The 20903-nt window shown below is 39.9% G+C and overlaps 1 protein-coding gene across 1 annotated transcript in view; it reads left to right on the top strand.

The window, feature by feature from the left end:
• GALNT1 (polypeptide N-acetylgalactosaminyltransferase 1) overlaps positions 1 to 18513 on the top strand; it is a 77207-nt gene extending 58694 nt beyond the window's left edge. The window contains exons 7-12 of the mRNA XM_004752294.3: positions 1420 to 1537; positions 2907 to 3087; positions 4342 to 4481; positions 11435 to 11533; positions 11995 to 12129; positions 16290 to 18513. Of these exons, the coding sequence (XP_004752351.1) occupies positions 1420 to 1537; positions 2907 to 3087; positions 4342 to 4481; positions 11435 to 11533; positions 11995 to 12129; positions 16290 to 16436 (820 nt within the window). The 3' untranslated portion in view covers positions 16437 to 18513. The remainder of the gene's footprint in view (positions 1 to 1419; positions 1538 to 2906; positions 3088 to 4341; positions 4482 to 11434; positions 11534 to 11994; positions 12130 to 16289) is intronic.
• Positions 18514 to 20903: the final 2390 nt, after the last annotated feature.

Consider the following 20903-nt stretch of genomic DNA (forward strand, 5'->3'; position numbering starts at 1 on the left):
TCGGGGCAGCATCAGCTTGCTGCCGCTGTCAACACTGAGAGCCCGTCAGGGCCAGGCCTTAGCTTTCTTGCCTCCCGGGCTTCTCAGGCCTGCTTTCCCTTTTCCTTGGGTCCTGTTCTGGCAAAGCTAAGGAGAATTTCGTTAATTCTATGCTAAGTCCTTTCCTATAGCAAAGGTACTTGTCCACGGATTTGCTGACAATTGAAATAACCACCTAAATCGGGAGTTCCTAAGCGTTCCGTAGATGGTGGGCTTCTTTGAGAAATCTGATAAAAGCTAGGAGTCTTTTCTAACAGGGGGAAAGTGTACACGCACAAACAGCGGGTTGAGCATACAATTCTAAGAAATGTAGAGATTTCTCAAAACCTAGGTCAAGAAACCCTGGTACTAAATGGTAACTCTGGGTGTTGGCCTGTTTCCTCTGACTTCTAACATAGTAGACTTCTCATTTTTTTTCTCTTCTAAAATCCATGTATGTCCTAACTTTTATGTGGAAATGACTGTTTGTCCTGGAAAGGCACATGCTGCAGCCCTTCTAACAGCATGGAATCCGTCTGTTTTTAGAGCATGGAATTGGAAGTGACAGTTCATCCTGAAGTGTGATCACCATTGTCTCCTCTGTCCCTGGAACTTGTTTTCTTCTAGTCGGAGTCCATTTTTCTCCATGCTCATCCTTCATGGAAATCAAGTGGTTGATTGATACTCATTTACATCAGTCCTCCTTGGTTATCCTTTCTCTGCTTAATTCCACCTGTTTGCACCCACTCTACATCTCTGGGCCATGTTCTGATGAATTGGGCCCCTCTTCTGTAGAGAATGAACCATTCTTGATCTGGCTAACAGTCCCCTTAGGAGTGACTGATTGTATTCTCTACTCCTCATCTACTAGGAAAAGGATGTCAGTGTTTTCATCCTATGCAGTCTACCTCTTTGAAGTATTTGCCTCACTTTAGAACCTGGTATGTTAGAGTTGCTAACATAAATCCAGTTGGCTGTCTAGTCAGTATAGTTAGTTAATATAGTCAGTGTAGTTGCTAGGGACTATGGGAAGATACCCAGTCAGATGAAGAGAATTATGATAACTAACTTCTGTTTAAGGAGTTTCAGATGGAAGCTTAGTCAGGACCTATGGACCCAGAAAGGTACTGAAAGCAGGAGAGGCCTTGCGATGGGGCAGAGAAGGCTCTCAGGGCACAAGCTGTGACAGAGGGTAGGCCCAACAGTCAGCATGTCTGAAGACCAAATAACATGGCAGAAAAACAGAAAATCCTTAGGTCCCTATGAAAGTTTCTGAAGAGTGTAAGATAAAGCATTTGTTCTCTAGTTCTGAACAGTTAATGAAATAACTTTTAAAATAAAAACTTATTATAAATTTTAAATTTTTAAAATTAACAGCATAGTATTATGATTGAATTTCAGAACACCTACAATGGCAGGAGGCCTTTTTTCAATAGACAGAGATTACTTTCAAGAGATTGGAACATACGATGCCGGAATGGATATTTGGGGAGGAGAAAACCTAGAAATTTCCTTTAGGGTAAGTTCCTTTTGGGAAAAAAATAATCTTTTATTTAACCCTAAATATAGATATACTTTAATTATTCATATTATGTAGCTCTAAATAAAAATTGAATTTAGTGTGAGTTTTGTCAGACTTCAAAAACCTCAGTTCATAAAAATTTCGTATTACTCTTAAGGTTCCTTATAAACTGTATTTTAAACCAATAAATCAGTGATCTTAATAGTTAAACTGTAAAACTTACACAAGATTTCCTAGTTGTTTTGAATTTTTGTTATTTTCAAGGAAGTAATTCAAGCTCTAAAAATAAAAAACAATATGTAGTTTCTATATGCTACTATGGTACTTGACTGCCAAAAACATAATTTCACTTTCTGTAATATGCTTTGTCCTTCTGTTGTGAAAATTATTCCTGCTTACATAAAACCTGGTCACTTTACCGGCTTTACATTTTTTAATAGAAAAAGGCAAAAGAATTCTGAAATTGCTCCAACTTAATTTAACCCGGTCAACCTTATATAAAACCCAGTATTTCACATTGACTAAAATCAACATGTTAAGTGACATTGCGTATTTCTGAAATAATCATCCGGAAACACACAACTTACAGTGCAAACCACATTGAACTACATTGTAACCTAAACCAGCTACGTCACTTCATTCCTAGTGGATTACTTTGCTCTCTTAGAAAAGGAGAGGTTTGGACTCTAGATCATCTTAGAAATCCCATCCAGCCATTATCACTTTGTGATCCTGAGGGAACTTTAAAATAGAGAGACTGAATATTTAATAGAATCAGAACTTCTCAAAATCTGTTTCAATTATAAATAACCGATTCTTGACTTACAGAAAAATGCATTTTGAAAGGAGCAGAAGGATAATTTCATTAAACTAAGAATATGAACCCAAACTTGATCCCTCTTTTACCCATTTTTAGTTTTTATTCTCATGAAGATGACAGTATCCTGTAACTGTCCAAGTGAATATTTCTAGGATCTGTTTATTGTACAGGCTATGACAAGTTTGGAAAAGGAGGAACAGATAGGACTCCGGCTGAATAATCCATGGTCAAAACCGTGTCCTCACTGTCATGGTCATGACTATGAGCCATGCATATACTACAGAAAAAATTTAAACTTGAATTTAAATTTAAACTTAGGGGCACCTGGGTGGTTCATTTGACTAAGTGTCTGCCTTCAGCTCAAGTCATGATCCCAGGGTCGTGGGATCAAGCCACATGGTTGGCTCCCTAATGCTCAGCAGGAAGTCTGCTTCTCCCTCTCCCACTCCCCCTGTGTGTGTTCCTCTCTCGCTGTGTCTCTGTCAAATAAAAAAAAAAAAAAAAAAAAAAAATTTAAATAAATAAATAAACCATCATTGTTTTCAGATCTGGCAATGTGGAGGGACTTTAGAGATCGTCACCTGCTCACATGTTGGACATGTGTTTCGGAAAGCCACACCTTACACGTTTCCAGGAGGCACAGGACAGATTATCAATAAAAATAACAGACGACTTGCAGAAGTATGGATGGATGAGTTCAAGAATTTCTTCTATATAATTTCTCCAGGTTAGCATTTTGCATTAGAAATATAAGACTAGGGGCGCCTGGGTGGCTCAGTGGGTTGAGCCTCTGCCTTCAGGTCATGATCCCAGGGTCCTGGGATTGAGCCCCATATCACGCCCTCTGCTTAGTGGGGACACTGCTTTTGCCTCTCTGCCTCTCTGCCTACGTCTGCCTACTTGTGATTTCTCTGTCAAATAAATAAATAAATAATCTTAAAAAAAAAAGACAAGACTAGAACTTTCTTGTCCCTGATCCTAATGCATCTTAGAAGAGGTAAGAAGGGGGTAGAAAAGCTTTGAGAAGAGGCAAAGCACCAACCTCATAGGGTTGTCATAAGGAAGAAATGAAATCACACACAGTGTACAGAGTGGCCAGCACAGAGCCTGCTGTGTTAGTAACAGGAAGCTGTCCGGGCCTGTATTGCAGATGTTACTGTGAGCCCAGGTGTTACAAGTGTTCTCTTTTATTTTTAACCTAATTGTAATGTGGAACATTTGTATGAGAATTTGAGTCTCTCAGGGCCAGTGCAGAGCACAGTAGCATGCCTCATGGGACTTCTGTCCAGGAACTTCTCTGCCATTCAGGGTGTTGTGGGAACAGTGGTTCCACAGCCCTAAGTCTTCCTGACATTGTTAGCATTCCAGCCTCGTTTTTTCATTACCACAGTACCATCAAGTCACAGTTCACACACCAGTGAGTTGTGCAAGAGAAACCTTCCCGAAAACAGTTGCTCTGCTTAATATTTGGGCAAAAGAGATCTTGATTCTTATTTTTGCCTTCACATAAGTGAAAGTCTTCTGAGCCTAGGAAAAGTTACATTTGTGTGTAATACAAGCATTGTATTTAATTCTCACAGAAATTTAATTTTTCGGGACATCTGGATAGCTGCCAGTTGAGCACCCACCTTCAGCTCAGGTCATGATCCCACGGTCCTGGGATCAAGTCCTGCATTGGGCTTCTTGCTTGGCAAAGACCCTGCTGCTCCCTCTGCTTGTATGCATGTATTTTCTCTCTGTCGCTCCCTGACAAAATCTTTTTTAAAAATTAATTTTTCTTTGAAAAAAATAAAACACATGTAAATATATTTCCTTGTTTTTTATTTTGGACAGTGGATTTATGGTATATCACTTCTATGGTCACATCACCAAAATGGTACCCCTTTTCCCATTTGCCTGGCTTGTTAAATGCAATGTTTAAATATAAATTTGTTACTTAATAGAATATGAATAATTCAGAATCCGTTATTTCTTTCCACAGGTGTTACAAAGGTAGATTATGGAGATATATCATCAAGACTTGGTTTAAGACACAAACTACAATGCAAACCTTTCTCCTGGTACCTAGAGAATATTTATCCTGATTCCCAGATTCCACGTCACTATTTCTCTTTGGGAGAGGTAAAATATATATATTCTATGTGGTTATTTATGTTCTCATTCATCAAAAGCAGTGGATGTTAAACATCCAACAAGGGAATCACTTCATACTAAAATTACATAACCTCAAGTGTGAGAAAGTTCTTGTCAGTTAACACCGTCTACCTCCTAATTTGAAATCTTGTTGATTTTTTGTCGTGTTGCAGTTTATTAAAATAAGAATGTTCTGCTCCTAACTTTACAGGGTTGGACTCTTATTTCAATATTTTAGTGTCTTCTGCAGACTTCTTATTTTAACAAACTGACCCATTTAGTTGAAAGCATACATTCCTAAAGATAAGGTCCTGGTGTTAATTAACCTGAAATGAAAGAAGTAAAGATAAATTTTGAAGAACTGACAAGCAAAGTTGGAAGACCATATATAATGTAAGTCATAGCAGCAAATGATATGTGTGGAGAGGGCCACAGCAGGCCTCATCCCAGGGCTGAACCTTTCTGACACTCAGGGAAAGTAACCCCGCCATTCCATAAGAGGCTGCCACTTCTTCAGTCTTCCCGTGCATTCAACAAATATTTGAGTATCTACTGTAGATACTATCTTACATACAAGGAATACAGCAGGGAATAAAGTCTCTGCTCTTGCAAGCCTTGTAGTCTATGGAGGAAGCTGGCTATTTAAAGTACACAGTATAGCAGGCGGTACTAAGGGCAAAGGAGAATGAGAATGGCTGGCGGGCTTGAGTATTGCTGCTGTTTTTGTTGGGACAAGGCCCCTCATAGGAGTTTTGGTTTTGAGCAGAAATTTACAGAAGTGAATAAGGAAGTCATATGAATTCCTGGGGAAAGAGCATTTCAGGCCCAGGGAAAAACAAGTACAAAGGCCCTAAGATAAGAGTGTACTTAGCGCGTTCCAGAAACAGCAGAGGCCCGTTGTCTGAAATGGGATGAACCAGGGTGGGGAGGGTAGTAGAAGATGAGGTCGAAACATACCGAAGGTGAGATAACATAGAGCTGGTAGGCCACAGTAAGTACATTATGTTTTATTCTGAGGATGGGAAGGCAGAGAGAGCCAAGCAAACCTTCACTGGGAAAGGAACAGATTGCTTTATTGAGCAAAACTATGAGGGGACAAGAGTAGAGCTGGAGTCTTGGTGAAGGGAAAGAGTAGTGAAGGACTGTGTTAAGATTTTCACCTGAGATACTAGGAAGGAAAGTTGGCATTATCAAGATAGGAAGGCTTGTGGAGGAGGCACAGAGACATTCAGTTGGGCAGTTTGGGACATGTTAAATTGGATCCACGTAAAGATACAGGGTAGGTCATTGCATTTACAAATCTTCAGTCTGAGTGAGAGACTGGGGCTGGAGATCTGAAGTTAGGGACTATCAGTATATGAAACAAAACTGCATGAGATCGCCTGGGGAAGACCAAACGTAGATGGAGAAGAGGGGGGAGGAACGAGGATCCAGCCATACCAAACTCCACAATGTAGAACTTAGGAAATGAGAGGGAATTAGGCAAAAAGATTTAGAGAAGAGTGACCACTGAAATAGAACCAAGAGAGTGGTATCCCAGAGACTAAGTGAAAGATGTGTTTCAGGAAAGAGGAAGTGGTTGGCTGTTGAGAAAGACTATTGCAGAGAACTGGCCATTGGACTGGCAAAGGAGAAGCTGTCATTAGGCACCATCTCACTGTGTCCATAGGGTTCCCATGGTGATTGGTAGGGACAAAATCCCTAGTGGCTTCGAAGAAGTGGAGATCACGATTGTGGCAAGTCTTGTAAGAAATTTTGTTTAAAGAAGAGCAGAGAAATGGTTGGTAGCTAAAGAGGAATATGGAGGAAAGGGGGGGTTGTTTGCTAAAAAAGAGCCATTGATTGTAGGAGTCATGTTTAGTAGATGATCATGGTGGGGGACAGGATGAGAAGGCAGGGCATCCATTGAAATAGAAAGGAAGGTGGAGGGAGTGGGGACAAATGTTAGGGTCATTTGAATTGAGGGTAGAAGCAGGTAGTTGTGGTGGAAGTATGAGCTCTTCTGATTCTTTTGTTTCCTTATTGAACAGAAGATTGTCAGTTGAAAGTGAAGAGAGGGTATTGATTGGGGGGGGCAGGTAGGGAACGAGGAAGAGATGTAGAGTAGGGTGTCAGAGAGCAAATACATCACAGAGGGGAGCCCAGGGACTAATAGTGGTGAGTCAGAGTGAAACTATTCAGTCCATGCCAGGGTGAGTACAGGTTACTGTTCGCCCTTAGTTGTTACTGAGGCTACTTCAGGCTTGACTCGAGCGCCTCTGAACTTTGTTGTCATTTAAGAAATTCATCCTCAAGCAGATGAGTATGCGGTTTCTTGCTTCATTAATGAGACTGTTCCCTTTGTTGTAGCCACATTCCGGTCAAGGGGGGTTGTTTGTGGGAGGGTGAATATTGGCCATCAAAATTTTCAGTGTACCATGGAATGTATATGGGGGCTGTACCATGGGAAGATTTATAGCAGTTGCTCCTGTAATTTGCCTTTTTAAAAATTTATATTTTACTTAAGTAACCTACAGTGCAATATTGGTTTCTGGAGTAGAATTCGGTGATTCGTTATTTACATCCAATACCCAGTGCCCATCACAAGAAGTGCTTTCAATACCCATCACCCATCTCGCCCGTCTCCCTGCCCACCTCCCTCCATCAACCTTCAGTTTGTTCTTTATCATTAAGAGTCTCTTGTGGTTTGTTTCCCTCTCCTTTTTCCCCCTTTCCCATATGTTCATCTGTTTTGTTTCTTAAATTCCACATGAGTGAGATCCTGTGGTATTTGTCTTTCTCTGACTTATTTCATAGAGCATAATACACTCTAGGTCTATTCACGTTGTTGCAAATGGCAAGATTTCGTTCTTTTTGATGGCTAATATTCCAGTGCACGCATGTGCGCATGCACACACGCACACACAATCTTTATTCATTCATTAGTCAGTGGACATTTGCTATTTGAGCTCTCTCCATAGTCTGGCTATTGATAATGCTGTTTTAAACATGTGGGTGCATGTGTCCCTTTGAATCTATTTTTGTATCCTTCAGGCAAATATCTGGTAGTGTAATTGCTGAATCATAGGACAGTTGTATTTTTAACTTTTTGAGGAACCTTCATACTGTTCTCCATACTGGCTGCACCAGTTTGCATTCCCATCAGCAATGTAAGAGTGTTCCCCTTTCTCTACATCCTCTCCAACACCTGTTTTTTGTGTTGTTAATTTTAGCCATTCTGGTCGTATCTCATTGTGGTTCTGATTTTCCCTGATGATGAGTGACGTTGGGTATCTTTTCATGTGTCTGTTAGCCATCTGGATGTCTTCTTTGGAAAAGTGTCTATTCCTGTCTTCTGTCCATTTCTCCCCCCCCCCCCCAGCCTCTAAGGTCTTCTGCTCATTTCTTAACTGGATTATTTGGGTTTTTTGGACGTTGAATTTGATAAGTTCTTTATAGATTTTTGGATACTGACTCTTTATCAGATATGTTATTTGTAGATAACTTCTTTCATCCCATTGGCTACCTTTTTAGTTGTGTTGATTGCTTCCTTCGCTGTGCAGAAGTTTTTTATCTTGATGAAGTCACAGTATTTTTTTGCTTTTGTTTGCCTTCTCTCTGGTGACATGTCTAGTAAGAAGTTACTACAGCTAAAGTGAGAGAGGTTTCTGCCTGTGTTATCCTCTAGGATTTTGATGGTTTCCTGCCTCACGTTTAGAAATGGATAAAAGCATCTGTTTTGAATTTATTTTCGTGTGTGGTATAAGAAAGTGGTCCATTTTCATTCTTCTGCATTGTTGCTGTGCAGTTTTCCCAACACCATTTTTGAAGAGACTGTTTTTTCCATTGGATATTCTTTCCTGTTTTATTAAAGATTAGTTGACCATATAGTTGTGAGTATACCTTGCCTTTAGAATAGAGAAGGAGTTGTTTTTTCCTCTTGAATTGACCCAATTTTGGATAATACCTAGGCATTGTTCGCTGGGCCAGAATACAGGCGTATTATAAAGAGCTAACCCACAGTAGATGATTGCCAAGGCAAGTTTGTTCTTTACCTGCCTCTTAACAGCTGGCTTTTTAAAAACAGATTTTATCATCCATGGCCTGCTTGTCACTGCCTTTTTAACAAAGCAGATGGTCCTAAGCTTGTTTGCCCTTAAGATCAGGCCATCCTATAGAGTTGCTCTAACTTTTGGGGTTGGGGTCTTTCTTAAGCACCCACCCTAGTGCAGCTGGGGATCTCATGTTGGGATCATAACTCCAGCTACATGAGCTTTACTGTGCTAAAAACTGGAATTTAGACTGGAGAATTTAGTCTGGAGAATCCTGAAATCCTAGGATTTTAGAGTAAAAGGGAATGAGAGGTAGGAATTTAGTCTCTACCTTCACTAAGTCTGACTCTCATAGCTGCTGTAAAATCTGGAACTGAGTAGATGTGTTTCTTTGTGATATCTAATAACTGTTAAGGCGATAAATAAAATAAACAACCAAAGAAACCAAGTAAGTCAGACCTTTTGACAGCTTAGTCAGTCTTACGGACTAACCCATGGCTTCTCTCGGCAGATCTAACAACCCTAAGATATGTAGTGAGCATGAACTCTGTAGGTGCCGGTCTGAGTGCTTTATGTTTTCCTCAAACCAAAACTATGAGATATAGGTGCTATTATCTCCACTTGACAGTAAGGAAACTGAGGCATACCTAAATGGTTTGAACAACATCCTCAGGTCACAGCTGCGAAATGGAAGAGGTGGAATTTGAACATAGACAATATGGCTTGAGAGCTTGTGCTCGTAACCATTAACACCCATACTCTTTCTCATATCCAACCAATATTTCTCTTATGGCCGAGAGGGAAAAAGTGAATCCAGATTCCGTTATACGAGATTCCAAAAATCTTTAATTGTCTGTATTGTTCCACCTTCTGGAGGAGAATAAGCAAAAACTAAGAAACCTAGGCTCTTGGTTCCTGTCTGTTCCCAGGAATGAGTGTGTTCACAGTTATTTTCAACTTCCATATTATAATGATAGATGTAATGATAGATGAGTTGCTGAATGTGTGGATAAGGAAGAAAACCTGACATTTATCCTGGGCCTTCTATGTGTGAGTTTCTGTTAGGCTTCTGCATGTGTTACCTTACTGAGCGCCCTCGGCAAATCTGGGAGAGATTGGTACCCGTTACACAGATGAGAAACTGAGGTTCTTACAGCTTTCCCAGTTACTGTGTTCTAAAGAATACTGAGGTCGAATGTCCCCCAAGCTGCTCGACTAGAAAGGCAGGGGATGGGGGAGGAGGAAGTAGATTTTGTGATCAGAAATGTTTGGGAAATGCTGCTTGTTATATCTTAATATCTTTCTCTACCACCCGTCCCCACCCCTACCAAAAGTCACGGTATAGTAAACTGCTTTGAGAAGTCCTTCAGCAAAAAACCTATTTAAATGTTTAACCCAGTAATTTTTAGACACATTTGATCACAAAACCCCCCTGTATGGTGGCACATAGGTCAACGCTTGGCTGGATGATTTTGTTCAGATCATGGTTCTGGGAGTTACCGTCTTAGAGTGCAAACTGGTCACGGTCTCGTAGCTAGTAATGCTAGAGTAGGGAAAGAAACCCACATCTGCAGGTCCCCATACCCCAAACTTTCACTCCTGCCCACCTGCCTCAGAAATGCACCCCTTTCCCCCTGACCACTGTATTTCAGACGTTGCTGTGATCCAAGTGGAAAGCTCCCATTTCCTGTTTTCCTCACCTGTTGTACATGGTGCTTGGGACCTTTTTGGTTTGGCTCCTTGGCAAGCCTGGCTCTGTAAGGAAAGATGTGTTACTCAGACATAAACAAATCCTATAAAAAGGACCATTAGCCTGCTAACTTTCCTCCTGGAAATAATTTAGATCCATTAAGATTTCTACTAATTCCAGAAAGTATGAACAGGAAGTGGGCACTTTTATGTGCCTTTCACAGAGGGATAAGGATGTGGTAACTTGGCTTCATTAGCGTGTGTGCACATTGTTTCCCATCACTGACAAGGAGTTCCTCTCAAACCATGGAAAACTTTAGCCTTTGTGTCCGCATCTGTCGTGCACATCCCGTGTGGTAGCTGCTTGCCACCACTGGCTGTATTTAAATGAACTAAAATTAAATAAAATTTGAAAGTCAGTTCCTCAGTCACAGAAGCCAAATATTTAGTGCCCAATAGCAAGAAGTAAAAGAAGAAATATAATAAAGTACTCAATAGCCACACAGGCTAGTAGCTACCATGTTGGATGGCACAAGTAGAGAACACTTCCATCGTCAACGAAAGTTCTACCAGACAGCACTGGAGACATTAACACAAACAGCCAACACAGGAGGTTGTCTGCCTTGTCATTCGACACATTTCTCCCTGCCCAGGCCTTGAGCTGAGGTAACCACATTGCTTGCCAAATCCACTTTAAAACAAACTTATAATTACTGTATGCCCTCTGTAATCCTCATTACTTTCAAATAATTTAGGTGCATCCTAGAACAGTTTTCACAGGAAGTACTGTATCAGGGTTCCAGACCATCCCGTCAGTAGTTATTCCCCTGCCCGGTTAGGGGGAACGTCAGGACTGTATTTATGTTTAGGAGTATCTACTCTAACGAGGAAATCCCCCTCTTCCTACATCAAGTCTTCTAGTTTAAGGATCCCTGATAATTTAGAATCTCGGTTTCATTAGACATCCTGATGATTACCAGATGTCTTACCCAAGAGGACGTCTCTTACCTCTCTTTCCTAGACAGTCATCAAGATGGAACTTGGAATGTGAGGGAACTCGAAGGATTGATTGTGCAACAAGGCCGCTGAGCATCCTGCTGTTGGTCCGGTCCGCTCTGTGTGTGTGTAGTGGAAAGCTCAGACCTTACTGTGCATACATATCTGTGTATGTGTTTGTCTAGTTTACCTCTCACTTCCTCTGTTTTCATTATTGTCCCATAGATACGAAATGTGGAAACAAATCAGTGTCTAGATAACATGGCCAGAAAAGAGAATGAAAAAGTTGGAATTTTTAACTGTCATGGTATGGGAGGTAACCAGGTGAGTATTTTAGTAAAGCTTGAAAAGGAATAATTTTTGGATTTGTTTTAATCTTATGCCCCTTTTATCTCATTACATCATTCAGGAAATATTTTCCTACCTATGAAGAGACAATAATAAAGACTTTTTAGGAGAAGGGAGCTTTTAATCTAATGATTATTTTTAAATGAAACATTTGTAAAAGGCCCCTTTGTGAGAACTGTATTTACATTGCTGTGCATGAGATTTACTTTGCCCTTTTTAGTCAAACAGATGACAGCTCTTGACAATACACTCAGTGTATACAGAGAGCTCAAGGTCATTTTTTCTTTCCTCTGTGCAAAATTAGCAGTAGCTTTTCTGAGTCATTCTCCTAATACTACATTACTCAAGTTCAAAAAAATCTTGAAATATTTTTTTTCTTCCAGATTACTGGCTGCTTTCTTTCAGTGTTAAAGCTTATATGTGTGCATCTTTTTCAGGTTTTCTCTTATACTGCCAACAAAGAAATTAGAACAGATGACCTTTGCTTGGATGTCTCTAAACTTAATGGCCCAGTCACAATGCTCAAATGCCACCACCTAAAAGGCAACCAACTTTGGGAATATGATCCAGTGGTAAGTTAGTCAGTTGCATATAGGAGTGAAATTAAGTGTGTTTTGTAGCTAAAAGAAGGAATTCTTTATAGTGAAAAGAATTAATTCTTAGAGTTTGAATATGTATCAGATTGTTCTTACACTCTAAAAATGGACAGATGGTGGCACGTCTGGGTGTCTCAGTGGGTTAAGCATCTGCCTTTGGCTCAGGTCATGATCCCAGGGTCCTGGGATTGAGCCCTGCATCGGGCTCTCTGCTCAGCGGGGAGCCTGCTTCTTCCTCTCCTTCTGCCTGCCTCTCTGCCTACTTGTGATCTCTCTCTGTCAAATAAATAAAATCTTAAAAAAATAAATTTTAAAAAAGTGGACAGATGGGAAAAACAACCCAAGTAAAAGAGACAGGTTTTATAATCTCCCCGGTGATTGGCCTTGCCTCCAGTTCTGGTCCTTGTTGCCATTATAGCCACTCTTTCTTCTGTCTGTCCTCAAGCTCTGTTGTCTTGCATGGGAGAAATGGAGCCAGGAGGAGCCTGTTTAAATTACTGAATTAAACACTTAAGTATGAGGTGAGCTTTAAATAATGAAATTCTCTGGCTCATGATTGTTCTGTGACATATAACAAAACTTTTTATCTTTGCTTTCCTCTGGAACCTCTCCCACTTGCCACACACTGTATGTTGTACTCACACGGAGGTGCATGAAGAATCCATCAAAGCATGCCCAGTGAGTCTCTCTCCTGTGCCTTGTACCTGGCTAACCTCCCAACTTGTGCTTTTGCTTTATAGTTCTGGAACCAGTTCCAGAATCTTCAGTAGGTCTTACTCTGGTTTTTTTTCCTCTGCACCTGCAGTTGTCTCTCTCATGTTAGGAAAGACTTCTCCTCCTGCTTGACTTTCTATAATCCATCCTGTGTTATATCACAGTGAGTGGCTGACATTCATGCCTCTGGTTCTCCAGCCTTAGCTCCTGCCTCAGCCTGACACTACCAAAACAGATCCTGGATGCAAAGCCACGACCATTTCTGTCTCTTTTCCCCTAACTTCTCTGTTAGCATTTACTGTTGGGGAACAGATGAGATTTTAACTTTTATCCATTGGCTTTAGATGCACTACTGCTTAGTGTCTTCTCTTAGCTTTCTCTCTCTCCATCTGCTTGGATTACTCCATTGCTGCTTTCTTCCCCTTCCATGGAGATTGTGCCATATGACCATGTCATATGCAAACCCTGGGCTGCTTCAGTCATCAGCCCTACTGTTCCTAGAACATGCCCTGTACCCTCGTACCTGCACTGAAGATCATATAGTTAACCTCTGCTTCTGACAAATCCTACTCCATCTTGAGGGTCCAGCTCTGACATCGCTTCCCTGAAGCCCAGCTAGAAATCAGCTCCCTCTCTTTTAGTTCCAATCCTCCCTGACCTGTCGTGCTCAACTGCTTTGTACTTGTTTCTGTTCCAGTCTTCTCTCCACTGTTAACTCCTAGAGGGCAGAGACTGTGCTTTATAAATCCCGGGTGTCAAACTATGGTAAAAGTAACTCTAAATATAAGAGTTCAGTTAATAGCACTGTTAGAAATGGCCTGAACCGGCTGTTCTGGGGTTGGTCATGGGCATGGGCTGCCGCCGCTCTGGGCACAGCTGCTCCAGCACTACAGGCCGTGCAGCCTCTCGGCCCTCAGATGCTTCGTGCCAGGGGCACCCCACAGTGACTCAACTGACTGAAGCACCTGGCACCCTTCCTGCTAAGTGTCCAGGTTGTGAGCTCAGGCTTGTGAGACCGAGCCCTGAGGCTGGCTCCATGCTGAGCAGGAGTCTGCTTGGTATTCTATCCCTCTGCCCCTCCTTCCCAGCTCATGTTCTCTCTAAAATAATCTTTGAAAAAAAATCAATAAATCTCCCATTCAGTGAAAAATGACAGTCTGTTAGGAAACACAAAACCTGTTTATAGTAGCATGAACAAATATAGGCTTACTCTTCTTAATGAGTGGAAGTAAGTGGCTTCTGGGGTAGAGATTCAGTGGCACAGTGGTGTGAGGGATAATTTTGCTGCATATTCCTAGCCTTTTTTGTGGCCACAGATGGCTCTTGTAGCTCTTACCCTCATATCCCAACTCGAGGGAAGAGAAAGAGAAGAGGGGACATCGCCCTACCCCATGTTTTGTTCTTTATCAGGAAAGCCAGAGCTTCTCCTGGACCTCCCCTGCAGAGTCTGCTGTCTTATGGGCCAGAACTTTATCTCATCCTGACACCCCCTCCACCAGCTGAAAGGGAGGCTGGTTAAACAGGCATTGGGGTTCCGGTGTCGCTGGTGTGAGGGAGACAGAAGTGGGAATGGCTGCCTGTAGCCTGTGTATGATCTACGCAGTCCACCACACCTGGTATTCCAGAAGTAGATATGTGGTTAGAAATTTAAGGAGCTTAAAGTGGGTTTAGGGGATTTAGAAAGCAGCAGTTATGAGTGTAAAATTTTAAACCGTCTGGAGCTCTTTGCACAGAGTCTTGTCTGAGATAAAATTTTAGTTTGCAGGCTGGGTTCTACCAGAAGCAGACTCAGATAAAGTTTAGTGTTCACAGTGTTTAGTAGGCAGCAGCCTTTGGATCAGCACCTGTAAATAGGAGAGGGATAAGGCCCGAGTTGGGCAGAGGGAGGAGTCACATCGCGCTGCGGCTGCCCACACTCCGCCAGCTGCACAGGGAGCTCTGGGACAGCCTGTCAGTGTTGTCCTGCCTCCATCGGTCAGAAACACAGCAAGCTAGAGAAATAAAAAAAAATAAATTACTGACATATTTTAAGTTTTATTTATTTAAGTAATCTCTGTACCCAACATGGGGCTCAAACTCAAGAACCCAAGATCAAGAGTCCCACATGCTCCCTGGAACCAGCCGGGTTCCAGGGAGCCATGATGTCTTAGCTTCCAAAGGAACCCTAGAATAAAACCCAGGGCCTTGTTTTATGGGTGTAGAGACACTGCAGCCCAGAATGGAACTTACCCTTTGTTACATAAAGATTATTTAAAGATTATTGGTCACAGAGCAGATAAAATGATGTAACAGTATCTCAAGCCTGGAATTCTAGACCCAAGGGTCTTTGCACAGTCCCATACTATCTTCATCTTACTTATATTCTATATTACATTTGGTTCATGACACCAGGTTCTCGTGCTTTGATGATCGTAACTGTCCTTATTGTCAAAATTGCAGATTTTGATCCAATTATATCTAGAGATAAAGGGCAAGAGCCAGCAAATTATCTTTTCTAGGTTACAAGTAGACTTCAGGCAGTTAAAATGACAGCTCTTATCCTCTCCTTCAAAGGTTACAGCTGTCAACTGTTTATCCTTCATCAAGCTTTTTCTCTCTGGAGACTAGTCAGTGCCAACTGGGTCCTCTTCTGAGTACAGTGACAATAGTCCCCATGAAAAGGACATGTTCCAGATAAAAGAATTACATTAAAATAGAGGGATGAGTATCAGTCAAATAAATTTGTGTTAGTAAACATTTTTTACATTTCCTTATAGTTGTATGTTTACAGGATAATGCTTAATTCACATTCCTACGCTGCTTCTTTGAGTAACAAATGAACTGACCTACACTAATCACTCCTAACCCTCCTCTGTCCTGACGTTTTGAAATATTCAAAATCAACATGACAGCATCAGATACGTAGCACAGACAAGAACATAGAAAATTATATAGCTGCATCTCTCAGCCATTTATTAAGGGCTGCTTCATCAGTCTTACAATCTCTTAAGATTTTGAGTATTCTAAAGGACCTGAGTTGCTAAGAACTTGAGGTTTGGAATCACAGAATTAATTTGAACAGCCTTATCACAGGGAAGTGAAGTGATTTTGAAATAGCTTTTTGAAAATAGGTTGAGGATCCTAAATTAGGAACCACTAATCTGATTTTTTTTTCCCCCCGGAAGCTGAAGCACAAAAGTGAAATTTCTCCCAGTGCTTTAGAGCTTGTGCAGAATTGGGACTTAGCATTTTGGTTATCTTACTTCAAGTTCAGCATAACCCCCTATACCCCAGTGCCTTTCTCCCTCCCACATAGCTCTTACGGCGGTCTTTATGTAGACGCTTTTCTGCAGAGCAGTTTAAGTCTTACCAAAAATGATGGTTGAGATGTGTGAATTTTATTTTTCACTTTCATGTTAAGATTTCTTTTCTGTCACTTTCAGAAATTAACCCTGCAGCATGTGAACAGTAATCAGTGCCTGGATAAAGCCACAGAAGAGGATAGCCAGGTGCCCAGCATAAGAGACTGCAATGGAAGCCGGTCCCAGCAGTGGCTTCTTCGAAATGTCACCCTTCCAGAAATATTCTGAGACCAAATTTACAAAAAAAAGAAAAAAAGAAAAAAAAAAGAAAGAAAGAAAAGAAAAGAAAAAAAATAAGGATTGACTGGGCTACCTCAGCATACATTTCTGCCACATTCTTAAGTAGCAAAAAAGGAAAAGTGCTTTCCTCCTCCGGGGATGTAAGGTTTATCAGCCATTAAAACTTAGACTCCTCTCGCTTTTCACTAGCTGTGAACCAGCCTTCTTGTCCAAAGGACGTGAAACTACATAGTAGCGAGACTGTGCACACTGATGTTTACAAGATTGAAAGAGTCATAAGAGTCATCAAGAATCACGGTAAAGAATATTCAGACAATGATGCAATCAACACAATGTGCTTTCCAGAGCTGCCCCTCGTACGGTTTGCTTGCACGTCAGTAACTGCTGCTGAACGTGTGATCCTAATGAAGAGATTTCCAAGATTTTTTTTCTGATTAGAACTGGTAACCAGTATATTAAATATTGATATAAAAATAAGTGAAAAAGAACTGGAACCAGTTTCAGAATCATGAAAACAACATTTTTACGATTTAAGAAGAATATATTAAACAGGGTTTAAAGGAAATTAAAACAGAACTATGAGAAGTACAATTTGTTATAGTATAGTATCAAATTTCTATATAGATTTTATACCTCAGTGGGGAAAAATAACTGATTCCAATGACATTCATTTTCATCTGTGATAGTCATGGATGCTTTTTTTTTTCCTTGGGGTGCTGAAATTGAGCTGAAAAAAAAAAAAGGCTCTTTGAACATAGTTTTAATTGCTTTCTTCAATTTTTTATTTGGTTTATGGGCTGTTGGAATTGTAATTTTTAATTCCCTTCAAAGAATGAAGATTTAACATAATGTTTGGTCTCACTGAACACGTTAGATCTCTCAGTTGCTCTTGGGTCAACTGGCTTGTAGACTTTCACATACAAATTTCTTACTAGATCTTGAACTTCTTAACTTGATTCAGCTGATTATGCTTAATACCCAAGATTCATACTACTGTACTACAGATTTATTTTCACAGCAATAAATCTTCAGTTCTTTATGATTCCACTCAACAAAAGGCCTGCAGAAGTGATTATTTGGATATTTAGAGAGGATACAATGGATGTTTTTTTGGAAAACTTTTTTCACTCCATACTCAGATGTGCTTTATTGTCAAGTGCATATTTAGATTAGGTTCTTGAATTGTAATGGTGATCTGCTGCCCTTTTTTTTTTTTTTTTTTAATAAAATTTGACTGAAAATGTTTGACCTTGTTTTAATGAGTTAACCGAAGAACTGCAGCTACTGCTCCACATTAGTCCTGCATTTCTTCCGTTTAGGTTAAATTCATTTTATTTTTTCTGATTTTTAATACCACAAAATAACTTCAGAATCAATTAAAAGTTGAGTTAATTTCATAAAAGATCTCATTGTGACATTTTTTTCTGATATGTAAAGCAGTTCATTGGCAAAAGTGTATTTCCTTATTTGTAAGGTTATATTTAGTGACATTCTTTTCTTTGATTATCAAGGACTCTCACTGCAGGCAGTGCTATTTGTTGTGCCTAAGAATTATGTTTCTGAAAGTTCTGTCACTAATACTACTTGTGAAGTTGAGTGCACGGAAAGTTTCTCATCTATTCAAGTTAATCAGTATCAAGAATATGAAGCACATGTGGAGGCTTTAGGGTGAGACTGTAGTACAGAATGCAGAAATTTTGTCCCCAGGAAATTTGCAGTGAAGTAGGTGCTGGATTGGTTCCCCCTCCCCCCGCCCGCCCCACTCCATGAGCTCTGTTAATTCTGTCTTCATTAGGCCTCTATGTTTGAATAAACCAGATGTCTAATAAATTATTTTCATGCTCAGAATTTCAGGTTTTTATACTCTAGTATAGCTTGGTCTTATTTCTTACTGTAAGAAAGCTTAATAGCAATGTGATTTAAGGTTCTGTTTTGTTTTTTAAGAGGGGGATGTGAGTGATTTAATTCATGGGTACTTTTAGAACCTGATGATATTCCCATTGCCTTTATTTTTCTAATTAAAGAATTCCTACATACTTTGAAAAATATAAAATATTCCTCAATAGTTGTGCCTTACATTGATTTATTTGAAGTTAAAATGGATCCCTAGTCATTATATCTATTTGTAGGTCAGGCTGTATGCTAACCACTATTAATAAGTCAAACTGGGAAGAAAAAAAATGAATCAGAAAGAAAGCCAAAGATGAAAAGGGGATTATTATTGGATCACTGAAGAATTCATAAATGTGACAAGGATAATCTGAATCTCTCAAATGTATTCACCTTATTCTAATCCCAATCCATTTTAACGTCTTTCTGTTCTAATTGGCAGTCTCAAAAAATAGTAAAGTGAAGAGCAGCATGTAGGCCATGTCCTGATTTCCCTAGTCTACATTTAGCTGGAAAAGAGAAGTTCTGTAGGTCTGGTGCTCTCCCCATCTTCCAAGAAATACACCAAAAGCAGACTGAACTCCAGAATTACATGTTTTTTAAAGAAGAAAGTAAATCAGAAGGTAGTGTTTCTGAGGCAGCAACTGTGAGCAGAGGTATACAAAGACAACCATTTTTTATTCTGGAAAATTAGATGTGTTCTCAATTACATAACACTTTTCCCATTCTCTGACTTCCTGAAGTTTAACAAGAATTTGCTTGATCTACTAGAACTAATAGTTTTGCAGGAAATGTGGCAAAACTCAGTCATATTGTCTATATACTAGCAACAAATTAAATTTTAAATTCTTACCATCTGTAATCATATCAAACAAGTCAAATACCTAGAATGTTAACAAGAAATATGTAAGACTTCTACCCTACAAAACTACAAAACGTTGCTGAAACTACAGAACGCTGCAATAAATATACTCATGAATTGAAAGGCTGCATACTGTCAAGATCTGTTTCCCACAAATTGATTTCTCGAAGCCAGATTCCAATGAAATAAAAATCCCGTGAGGCTTTCTTATAAAAATTTGCAGATATATATGGAAATCCAACAGATCCAGGACAGCCAAGATAACCTTGAAAAAGGGGGATGGGGGAATGGGGTTGGAAGAAAACACTACTCGATTTCATGAATTGCTTAAAATTACTAATTAAGAGTGTGATATTAGAGTTAGGACAAACAGATCAGTGCATTAAGAACAGAGTCCAGAAGCAGACCCATAATACATATGGTCATTGGCTTTTCAACAACTACACAAGTAACTCCATAGGGAAAGTCTCTGAACATTGATGCTTTCACACAGTGCACAAGGTGTTCATCATGATCACAGGACCCAAATATGAAGGGCAAAGCAAATCATGGAGAAGAAAACAGACTATCTTCATGACTCTTGGGATACTAAAAGATATCTTAGGACATAAACTTCATAAAAGGAAAAAAAAAAAAACGGATTTCACGAAAATTACGCTCTTCTCATCAGATACTAAAGTGAAAAGCAATGCTGCAACCAAGGACAAAACAGTTGCAAAGGACTCACACGCAGGAAAACAGTTTAAAAGCCACTGCAAAAGCAACACAGTATAAAAGTGACTTGAATACACACTTCACAGAAACTATTCAGATGCACAATTAGCATAGAAAAGGGTGTTCCAACATCAACCACCAGGGAAGGCAGAATGAAACCACCAGGAAACAGTATTGCATACCTGCCTGAATGGCGAGCAAGGGCAGCAGTGGGCAGAAGTGTTAAGTTAGTATAATCACCATGGAAAGCTGCTTGCCAGTTTTATACAAATGCATGTCTCCTCTGGGATTCCACTTCTAGGGATAAGACGTATCGCCCACATTAGGATGCATTCAAGAATATTGAGAGCAGATCTAAAAGAACCCGTAGCCTGGAAACTACTCAAATTTATCTGTCAATAACATAATGGATAATCAAGTAATGGTTATTGAAATACTAGTCTACAATTTTTTAAAAATGATTTACTGGTAGAACAATATGGATAACTAAAAATACTGAAGGAAGAATGCTAGAACATATTTATATGAAGCTCAAGAATAGGCAAAACAAACCTAAGGTGCTTACCTCTGGGTGAGTATATAGACTCAAAAGAGGCATGATAACTTTCTGGAATGATGGAATTAGTTTAAACTGATTTAGATAATGGCAACATGCACATAATTTAAAGTTTTTCTGAGCTATGTATTTAGGAGGATATATGCATTTTATCATATGTAAATAATACTGCAATAAAGTACCGGGGGGCCAGGAAGATATTTATCTTGCTGGCATCAATATCTTCTTAAAAAGTCTTCCACTGCTACAGAATTCCCCACAAGTAAGTAAATTCTTACACAAGTAAGTAAAATCTTTTAAAAAATAAAAGGACCTTCTGGGTAAGGTAACATATGTATAACTTTTCCCCAAAGAGCATTCCCATGCACACAACCTACTAGAAGTAGCAGTCACACACACAGTGACTATTGTCTTAGGCTGAGGGGTGAAAAGT

The sequence above is a fragment of the Mustela putorius genome, unplaced genomic scaffold (assembly GCF_011764305.1).
Source record: "Mustela putorius furo isolate JIRA1106 unplaced genomic scaffold, ASM1176430v1.1 tig00003858_pilon_pilon_pilon, whole genome shotgun sequence".
In the NCBI taxonomy this organism is placed as follows: domain Eukaryota; kingdom Metazoa; phylum Chordata; class Mammalia; order Carnivora; family Mustelidae; genus Mustela; species Mustela putorius.